Raw genomic sequence first — 11,372 nt, 5'->3', positions numbered from 1 at the left:
TGTTAAAATGATTAAAAAAGATGATATAAATAAAACCCAAAGAGAGGCCGGGACCAGCATCTGCAGTGATATGGGAGGGAGGAGGGGAAGTGTTGAATCTCTCTGGTGGCTTATGAGGCTCCTGACATAAAACTGCCTAGTGCCCTACTCATAATTATTTAGTGGATAAATAGGCACATTCTATCTATGCGCCTGAATAGGTAGATGTAAGGTACTGTATCGTGTTAAAATATATAACTCCAAGAAGCTTTTTCATGAAATCTTCAAGATTAGCTCTAAACATATGCTTTGCAAACTGTAAGATGGCCTATAGGTTTGTGTTATTTATAGACTAGCAAACATGCCCATTGGGGTTTAATAAAATCTTTCTGCTTTCTCCTGTGCCCAAACAGACCCCCTTTTGCTATTGAACCTACATCCCCACACAACTGGACTGTGAATGAACTGACCAGAAATTATATTTGACAGGAGTGCATACATATACAGTAAATGTGCGCAGTTCAATCAATCGTGTGTTTATGTACTGTGCACGCACCTCTGAGACAAGTTTTATTTTGGGAATGTAGTAGCTTTCCATGAGGCCCAATCAATATCCCCTGAGAATGATCCACAATTATATTTACTGAGATTTGGCATTGCTCATAGACATATGTAGGGTTACTCATTGTGGCCAAAATAGTCCATCATCATCTCAAGTTGGTTAGTACTTTCAGAAGCAAATCCAGATAACAAGATTTGACATTGCTCATAGACATACACTATATTACCAAAAGTAATATGGCACAATGCAGTCAGGCAAGTACCGTTCTCCTAGCAACCGCCAAACCCAGACACGTCCATCGGATTGCCAGACAGAGAAGCGTGATTCGTCACTCCAGAGAACACGTCTCCACTTCTCTTGAGTCCAGTGGCGGCGTGCTTTATACCACTGCATCCGACGCTTTGCATTGCACTTGGTGATATAAGGCTCTGATGCAGCCGCTCAGCCATGGAAACCCATTCCATGAAGCTCTCTACGCACTGTTGCTGTGGCAATCTGAAGGCCACACGAAGTTTGGAGGTCTGTAGCTATTGACTCTGCAGAGAGTTGGTGACTCTTGCGCACTGTGTGCTTCAGCATGCCCTGACCCCGCTCTGTCATTTGACGTGGCTGAGTTGCTGTTGTTCCCAGTTGCTTCCACTTTGTTAGAATACCACTAACAGTTGAACGTGGAATATTTAGTAGCAAGGGAATTTCACAGAACACCTGAATCCAATGATTTGGAGGGGTGTCCCAATACTTTTGGTTATATAGTGTATATAGGTTTACTCAACTTGGTCAAAATAGTCATCATCATCTTACGTTGGTTAGTACCCTATAAACCAATAAAATAAAATCAATGAGCTACTAATGCTATTTATTAATCAATGCAACAGACATTATTCTGACTTTTGTGTAATTTGCAGACATATTACAGAGAGTACCTCACAGGGTCAGTGGACAGTACTTCAAGAAATCTGTGCTGCATAAATTCCTCAAAGCTTCTTGTATATACAAATTTGAATCTAACCAGGTAGTGTGAGAAACATGTTAGTAATGATTGACTGATATATACCAATTTTTAATGTTGGGATTTCTGTACATGAAAAACAGCGAGGAGACTGCAGAGAGTGTGTTTGGTAATAGCGTCACTGCATTACAGGACCACCAACAAAAGCGCATAGCTTGTACTGGTATGCTATAGAAAAAAACGACATGAAAAACAAGGTTTCATTTTCAATACTGATCCCTTAGGTTGGCGGGTTGGGGTGTATAAATCTATCATTTGGAAACAGCAGGTCCCTTTTGGTGCTCCAAATTTGGGTCATGTGTCCTGAGAAAGCAGATTATCAGGAACGTCTTTAAAGAGTTATTACAGAAATATACAAGTTTAGAGATGCTACTTTACTGGCTTTTATGTGGCCCACTGGCTTCTTTACTGTGAGTCACTGACCCAAAATAAGTATGCACATTAAAAAAAGTGAAAACTCCTCTGCATTTTTTTCCAGATGAGTGTTTAAGCCAGTGATCAGGATAACAGCTAGACAACCAGCAATTCTAGAAGAGGGACAGAAATAGAATCCCCTCATTTCTGTTATGACAGGTTTGCTTTAAATAAAAGAGAATGAACACTCTCTGATGTTGACATCCACAATGCAAAGCTGTTCAGGCCCTGAAATTTAGTGTAAAGGTGCCCATACACTGCACGATTCTCGTACGAGAATCGCGGGAAATCCCGCGATCGTACGAGAATCGTGCAGTGTATGGAAGGCGTGCGACCGTTTCTAATGTACGGTCGCACGTCTTCCGTCGAACCAGCAGGCTAGAAAACCCGCCGGGAATCGTACGATTCTCGGCGAGTTAGTGGCCTGCTGGTTCAACAACTGCCGAACGGGCCGGTGTGCGCACGCGCACACAGCCCGTTTGCAGTCATCGTAAGCCCGTCCCTCATTGCAGTCATCGTAAGCCTGCCCCTCAGGGGGGCGGGCTTGCGTTGATTGCAAGTATGATCTGCCTGTCCAAGATGGGCAGATTGTACGTTTTTTTAAGTACTTTACAACCCTCGCAAGACAAAAGTCTTGCGAGGGTTGTAAAGTGTATGGGCACCTTAACGCATCTCTGTAAGGGTTTTCTGGTACGATCTGCTCCTGTTCCTGAAAACCCTTACAGAGATTCACAGTTATTCATTGGGATGCTTCTCTGGTCACTGATTTGGCAGCCATTATACTCCTTCTAATTTTGTAATTGGACTGATAATTCCAGGATACCAACCCTTTATCCAGATCCTCAGGTTAATTCTCTTAGGCTCTAAAGAAGTGGACCTTTTAGAACCCCCCAAACGTATTGAAATTTGCTAAATCTGCGAAAATAGCTTGGCACTGTCTTTCCCACCAATTTTGTAGACAATGTTCTGAGGGTCTGCTTATTGAAAATCTTTGGGGTACCTATCTACACCAAGATTCCAGCACATCAACACCCCATTTTTCATTACATTTGAATGGCAAACCAGTGCTCATAATGTATATAGTGTACAAAACCACATTACGAGCCAATTTAAAATGAATGAGCTTCCTGATGCAACGCATGTTATGCCAACACCCAAGTATGAATGGGCCTTTAGTCTACTGGCAACTTTAAAGAGACCCTCTACAAATGTTGTTATTTATGTTAGACGAATGGGCTGTTATTGTTAGTTGTGGCTCTTAAATAAGAATACTCTTTCCGAGCAGAGGATAACTGTAGTCCTTCACGATTGAAATCAAGGTTATGGACATTGCACAGCAAGTGCATATACAAGAAAGGCAAAGCTTGATAAGAAGATTGTGTTTTATTTACACAGCTTAGACACATATGGGACTTTCTCAGACACATAGCAATAAATACATCACGAGACTTTCACTGCATGGACTGTACAGTATATACACATTGAGGAAAGCTGACACTTTGTGCAACCTGGTCAATGTCCTGGACATCAAGAAGACACATTAGAGAAGGCAGATAACTGCTGAATGTGCCTTAGTGCATGTGGGTGGAGCACATCAATACCCACTGCTCAAGAGAGAAAGAAACCATCCTACTGTGATGCATCTACAAATCAAGGTGTTATAAATATAACCTTTTTATATCCCCAGGGCTCTCTCTAAACCAAAAATAAAAATCTTTTTCAGCATTTTTAATGCAAGTGTTATCAGATGGGTGCAGCACTGTGCAGAAGAAGCTGTATTATGTGGGTAGTTGTGCGAACAAAATTGTGCTAGGTCAGGATTGGGATGTGCACTTTGAGATGGTATTTAGAACGGGTGTTGAAGTGTGCTATTAAGAGACAGAAATGTATGGAGGAAGATGGAAAAAGCGATTCCTAGACATCATGTGTAACTACTAACTGCGGTGCAAAGGTGGACAGTGTTATACCCTGCTACGTAGTGTAGCTGAATTGTAGTGAATTTCCTCTTAAGAAAGCATATCAAGTAGGAGGAAACATAAAGCCCTAAACACGTTAAAGGATTTGTTTCTGGTTCTATCATATTGCGTCTAAACAAAACTTAAAAGGGTTTCCCTAATAAATATAAAGTGGATCCTTCTTTCACTTTAGTTTACACTCGTGGGGCCAGACTAAAATTGCTACAGACTTGAGTGGACGGTTGTTTGTTTAGAGACATCCATTCGCCTGCCAGCCTAGCTGTTAGTAGAGTGATGCAGAGCACTCCAAGCACTCATAAAGTTTGCTTTGCTTATGTCAATGGAATTGGGAGAAGCCAGGAGGAGGAAACCATCACCAACTTATTAAGGGGGAACAATAGAAACTAGAAAGATTTTCTGTCCGATTGTGATATAAGGTGGAATTGGATCCTACCATAAACATGAGATCACCACCTGATCCCCACAAGAACAGCCAGACTGCCATCTAATGGGTTATGGCCTGGCCATAAACAGAACTTTTCCTACAGAGAAGGTTTGAAACTCTCTGCACTATAATATGCATTTCCTATGGTTGGAATCACTTGTCATCTCCCATTTGTGACTTCCTATGCAGCCTGATCTTTGCCCAGTCATCACAAACAATGCTTTAACTGGGTGCATCTCTTCCAATGCTCATCCATTAAAGTACAGTCACAAATAGACGATTCACAGTGTTGTGGTGCTGGGGTGGTAGGGAAGGCTGTAAATATGTCTGAAGTCAACTTTCTGCATATTGTGGACGGCCCCCTTAAGTCTATGACTACTGTGAGTGATTAGGTTATGTTTTCTATCAGGATGGCCTAAGCTGAAATGTGATGTTCTCAATCATGGTGAAAGAACCATCAGAAAATGCCATAGTGTGTTAATATTTCAAAGCATTGAAGACTATAATAGGCAATGAACAATAAATTATGTTTTATGTACAGATGTTTTATGAATGGTTCCAAAATATAAACTGGGTTTTGTGGTGCACATGTTTGATGATGGCTATGATTGGTGATAAAAGATTAGATGTCGGTTTAATGAGTTACCCCATTTAAACACTGTACTGTTCTGATAATGTATTATGTAGATATCTGCCCTTTCAAGAAGTAGCTAAGATCTGGGTGGTAATATCACCATCAGTTGTCTAATATTAGAAATCTCTATATTGTTCTGAGACTGTCAAAGGAAACAGGCGCCACATGGCTTAATAGCAGCTGTAGACCAAAATGAAAATTCATTGCGGATTTGCTTAGTGAACAATGAGGTGCTATACTGAAACATACTCCTCTATGTTATTTATTTCGAACTATAAGATACTAGCCCACAACAGATGCTGCATTATAATGGGTAAAGATTGTCGGCTGCATGTCAAAGACTAATGGTCTATGCCATTTAGGAAGACCAGCAGTATTGTCCAGGATACCCATCAGCTGTATTCATGTGGCATGATGGTGTAAATACTCATGAGCACAGTTTAACGTGGCCCCTAGATACTCGAGTAGCGTGGGAAGATATGTCTCTTAAAACCCCCCAGGATTAGGTAGGGAGATCTTGACCCACGAAAGTGCAAACATTCCATTTCAGTGTCATCACATTGTGTTTCCAACTATTGTCTCTGAAGGCTCCTTTAACTTGCTTGTACAACTCCATTTTTGACATGATGCTTTTGGTGCAGTTTGCATCAGTTTGATAGTAAGAAGAAGGAGCTTGTGGTTTTATTTGATAGATTTCTGAAGGCTGAATATGGTGTCTGCAGAGTTTGGCAAACTCAGTGAGCGTCTATAAGGTCTGACCTCAATTTTTCAATCATTTTAAAATGGAGGATGATCCATCTCATCTAACCAGGAACCTGGGCTAGTAGGGAAATCTGGATAGCCCATGCTGCTTTCTGTGGAAATATCGGATGTGGGTGCAGCTGGTAGCGCTCGCAAAGGAGCATGGGGTAAAAGTCCCCCTGCATTGTCCATGTTGTATGGCAATCCATGTGATGGAAGGGAGGAGATAGAAGAGGGTGACTGAGGAATATCGTACGGACTACCATCATGAAGATCTTGGTAGGACTGTCCAGTAGCATCTATTGTGAATCCACCATTGGTCAGTGGTACATTTACAAGGTCCCCTCCTGCACTGTAAATGGCTCCTGTAGATCCCAGCTCAGACAAAATGTGGTCATCTGTTAAAAAAGCACAATGTAGATATCAGGTCTTTACAATAAAAGACAGCTATTTTTCTACAGACATAAAATAAACCAATAAAACGGGTTTCCAAAAGCAAAATACTGCTTATGCTAAGCTGTGTTAAGTTCCAGTGTAGCCTTCGTGTGCTATTAAACATGACAAGTTCTTCTTTATAGAACACTAAAACATAGATATAATGAAGGAATTAGTCCGATATCAAATAATAGGCAGCCAGTTTGAATTATAAGCTGCTTAATATTCCACACACACCAAAATCATCATAAACCAGTTGATGGCTGAACTAGAGGTATGATTAATGCCGCTTCGCCGTTCTTATTTATTTGATCAATTGCCTAGTTCACGGCCGTGTTTGACAAATGGACTTCAGGGAATACTACTCAGGTATTTACTGGAGATGGAGAGGAAGCTGTAACTACCGATGGCTGTCAGCTCTGTCGTACCTGCAACTTTCTAGCAGCCCAGCAAACCGGCTGACAAATACAAAGTTCATTACAATGCACTATATTTCATAACAACACAGCATGCACTACCATAATTCACTGTAACTTTTCGCCTCGGTGAATTGCTTTGCACTTTTTTAAATGAAGGGCCGTGTTCTGCATTCCAGCTGTTGCTGATCTTGATTTTTAGCCAACCACAAGCATCATGGAAGAATGGAATGGCCAGTTTAACGCTATACATGTCATATCATATTCTAATGAGCAAAGAATTTCAAGGATATGTATACAGCCTTGTATGACAGTCCTAGAATTCAGATACATTTGTAGGCTCCCCAATGCCTTGATCCTCCAACAGGCACTGTTTGGCTGACAATTTGCCAGCTGGCTCCTTCAACAAAAGTTGCTGAAAAAATTGATTTTTGCCGAGCCGAGTTGTGCCAGCTGGGCCACACATGGCTCAAATTTTGGCCAATTCAGCAGGAAGTTACCCAAATTCAATCCATGTATGGGCAGCGTAACTCTCTTACTGAAATTGAAGGCTTCACATCAGAATCAAACAGCATGATCTGTCATGATTGTTGTCCAAAACACAAGCTGGATGTTGCCTGAGACGCACTTAATTTCCTGCTGCAAGTCCAAAAACTTATGCAAAGACATTTTTCTTGCAACTGGTAAGCCCACATGTAGTCCCTATCACAGCACCAAAATAGGTCTAGATGTGTGCTTGGTGCATTTGGCATCTGGGACTAATTGATGAGTCATATGATGTGTACATTGAGGCAGTTTCAAGTAAGTAAATCTAAAGATTCTACAGAGATTGTAATTTATGTGGCCAACTAAAAGGTTATACCTGGAATTCATAGAGTGTCTATGACAAATCACTCAACAAATGTCGGTGCTTGTCTCAGATTCATGTCCCTGTTGGAAACAGGGACATGAATTTGGCACAATAACCACCATTTGCAGTGTGGAGGCCTCAGTGCAGATCAGTAATGTTAAACCTGATAAATCTGAGCTCTCTGTCCGAAGATTTCACCTGAAACATAGGCAGGTGCAGTGCCCGAGGATTTTTGCTGTGGGTGTGTGGAGTCTGATGGGAAACAAACTCTGAGTCACTATTTCCCCATCAGGTCTGCCTCCCCTGTGGTTGACAACAGGCACTGAGTGGATTCCATAGCCAATAGACAGCTTGCTATTGGCTATAGCATATGCCCACTGCCTGCTGTCAATTAGTAGCAGAGAGGACCTGATGAGGAATTAGTCCTTTGGCCACTGTCAGCATCGCTTCTTTTTAAGGACACTACTGAATCTGTCGCACATGTCAGAACTGCAACCAAAACTTTCACAAATTAGGTGCAGGTTGTTTTAAAGGGACTATTATGCCAGAAAAATGTTGTACATGCTTTATTGAATTTCCCCAATGTGTGCAGTAACTCATAGTACCCAATCAGAGATCAGCTTATAACAATTAATTGTAGCCAGACCAGTGAAAGAAGAAGATTGATTAGTTACTGCACATTGTTCTTTGCTGTCTTACAAATAAAGGCTTTCCATGGAAGTATTACAAGCAATGATAATGTGCACAGTATGGGAACCTATAATAATTCTGATTCCAGTTATACCGTTCTCAGATCAGTAAAAAAAGATTGACTCTGGTTGTTATGGATTACAGTTTCTCGCTAAGCCTTGTAGTTTCTAAGGGCTAAAAATGGCCTAACCATGGGTCACCATACAGCTCTATAGATAGGGAATGACTTCATAGTTACCTCTGTAGCTTAATTCACTGTCGCTAATTCCACAATCTTCTGCAGAGCTTTCCTTCCCAGGTTTTCGGGTTTTCCTGACGCTCTTATAGAACTGTCCCCAACGCTGCCGCCCTGCGTCCTTTTTGAGTCGCTTCTCTTTTGCACGTCTGTTTTGGAACCAAACCTGAAATGAGAGGTAGAGTGAATTTTTTGGCTAAGGTATAAAAAGTACTGAGGCAGGGTGCTGTGATGCTTTCAGGAAGTTATGTAAAGCACCCTGCAGGCCCCTCCCACCAGCAATTTCTGCTTGCATTGCCTAGAGAAGCAAAAAAGCCCAATGATGATTATTGATGACTACGTACTATTCTCGTTTAACCTGTCTACAAAACATAACTTTAGTGCATCTTTGGGAAGTAATTATCGCTTCGGTGAAAAAAAGTGCTTACTATTTTCCGTATAGTGTTTTCATGCCTCTAACAAAAAAAAGACGTGGAAGAATTTAAAAAAGTTAGGACCTTTGTGTGGCCCCTCCTGCTCAGGATGTCACAGCTCAGGATGTCCATCTCTGGACAAACTAAATATCTACCCATGTACTGGGGCTACCATCAGCACGGCAAGGGTTAAATGCTTGTTAATGTCTAGGGGGCTCAAAGAAAGTAGATTTACTTGCCTGATCCCCACTCCTCCGGTGGTCATTTTTCTCCTCCACTCTGGCTACTAAATGTCCCTCAGGGTCCTCATGTCTAATGCAGGTCTGTGGAACCTGCATTAGACAAGATGATGACGTCAGGGGTTCTTAGACCACCAGAGTGAAGGAAAGAAGAGGCTGCCGGAAGGGAGGGAGCCATCAAGAGCGTGGATCAGGAAAGTAAAATTGCTCCTTCCTGTCCCCTAGGCATTAACAAGCTCCTAATCCTTCAACCCCAATACAAGGGTAGGTTTGGTGTGCCCGAAGATAGGCGTTACTCTGCAGTAATGTGAAAACAGAATGATAAGGTGGAGAGGCATTTTCAGGGTGTCAAATATTAATATTATACAGGATCTATATAGCGCCAACAGTTTGCGCAGCGCTTTACAATATACGGAAGACATTGCAGTTACAATACAATTCAAGACAAGATGTTAAGGAGGAAATATATTATTTTATAAAAGCTTGTGCTTATGCTTTGGGGTCACACCACTCCGCACAGACAATCTCTCCCAATCTCCGCTATATCTTTGTATTTCTATATTGAATTTCCATCAGTTCTATCCCACTCCTAATAACCATATCCATCGAGACATTTGTAACCATACTTATTGAAGATGCCCAAAGGATGTTCTTCCTCAATGCACTGACACAATTTCATTCACCCCTGTGAATATGCACTTCCTTGTGTCATCACTTTCACAGAGCCTGCCGTCTAAACTACAACTACAAGTCTGGACAATGCAACACTATCATTGCTTTCTGGAAGCATTGGATGATGGGATATGTAGTTATGAGAAATTGAGATTGCATCACATCAAGCAGCAGGGAAAGAGATGCAAAGAACACTGGGAATCCAGGAAGGTGGTGAGAGTGATGGGCAGACAGAAGGTGGCACTCACTACATGAAAGGGATTATTTCAAGTAAGTTTTGATTGCATTATGGAAATCAACCCTAGTATGTATTCCTACTACAATGCTGATCTTGTAACAGGAGAGGATATGCTGGGACTTAAAAGAGAACTATGAGGTAACCTTTTTATCCCATAGTTCTCTTTAGAGTCACGGGAGGACATATACTAACCTCCTTCCGTGACCCAAAGCTCAGTATATAGCGAACTATAGCTCGCTATATACTGAGAGCACTGCAGCCAGGACGAATCCCGACAATACTGTCGAGATCCACCCAGCTAGCTGATTGACAACGGGCTCTGCCTATCTAGAGGCAGAGCCAGCTATGCCCTCCCTCTCCCCAGTCCGTTCCTCCAGTCAGCGCTAGAGGATCTGAGAGGGGAGGGGAAATCCCTGCGGGGAGTGGTGACTGACAGTCACGGATCTCTGCAGGGAGATGATCGGGAAGATCGGGTATGTGTGCGACAGTATGTGTTCGCTCACTTCCTGATCTATAGAGTCGGCGTGTGACAGTTTCAATGTCACAGGTCGGCTCTAACTATGAGGATGAGTGTAAATCACCCACCTCATAGTTCTCCTTTAAACGTGTTTATGCTTCATATTTATAAATAATCCATTCAATAATCTGTTAACGGGTTTTCACCTAAACAGACATAAAATATATCAATATATATAAAAATAATGCCGACATAGATCTCTTGTATAAAAAAAAATGTCTGTGGTTAGGCTATGTGTGTCAGTATTCAGTATTTAATCAACCAACTCTTTCAGGGAGTCATGTGACACAACACAGTTAATATAATAATTGGTAAATGTGTTTTTCTGATTGTTGGCAAAAGACAACAAAATATCTTTCTAATTACAATGTTGCAAATCTCTGCTAACAGTAATGTCAGATAACGAAGCTGCATCCAGTTACTGGCTGTAGGTTTGATCTGTCATCGGAATCTGCCAGAGTTTCATCAATGCCAGCAAATGTCTATATTTTTTGGCCCTCCTCATTTGGCCTTAGACTGACATTTTACTGAATCTGCAATATGTCTGTAAATCTAACAAGCGCCTCATGACTCTAATGGGTTTTTTCAACTTTCTCTAATCCTGCAGCTGCACCCTTTAAAATGGTAAAGACATGGTTAGAGGTAACCTGTAGTCTTCTTATTGTTCTTTTTTTCTTTTAGATATATCCAAAAGAGATATGTTTGTTGGGAGTCATCTTCTAAGTGTGCAATCTTTGTTTTGGTATATTTTGTAACAATATAAATAAAGGGAGGCAACCTATTTTTCTCATTACAGATTCTGCTTCCCATTTTGCAGTACCACATGTTTGACATTTATTGCATATCAGGGAAAGGCTGGATTTACACTTTTGTGTTTGCGTTGCAGTGCATCTTTAAGACCCCATTCACACTGAGCTACAGCCAAAAA

General features: G+C 41.4%; 1 protein-coding gene across 1 annotated transcript in view; it reads right to left on the bottom strand.

Annotated features, from left to right (window-relative positions):
• Positions 1–5,775: 5,775 nt before the first annotated feature.
• LHX4 (LIM homeobox 4) overlaps positions 5,776–11,372 on the bottom strand; it is a 59,396-nt gene continuing 53,799 nt past the window's right edge. The window contains exons 5-6 of the mRNA XM_018569158.1: positions 8,369–8,531; positions 5,776–6,137 (exon numbers count right to left, since the gene is read on the bottom strand). Of these exons, the coding sequence (XP_018424660.1) occupies positions 5,776–6,137; positions 8,369–8,531 (525 nt within the window). The remainder of the gene's footprint in view (positions 6,138–8,368; positions 8,532–11,372) is intronic.

This window comes from Nanorana parkeri, unplaced genomic scaffold, assembly GCF_000935625.1.
Source record: "Nanorana parkeri isolate BGI_ZX_2015 unplaced genomic scaffold, ASM93562v1 scaffold1293, whole genome shotgun sequence".
NCBI classification, from domain to species: domain Eukaryota; kingdom Metazoa; phylum Chordata; class Amphibia; order Anura; family Dicroglossidae; genus Nanorana; species Nanorana parkeri.
Note: the sequence above shows the minus strand (reverse complement) of the source record. Positions and strands in the feature narration are given on the sequence as shown.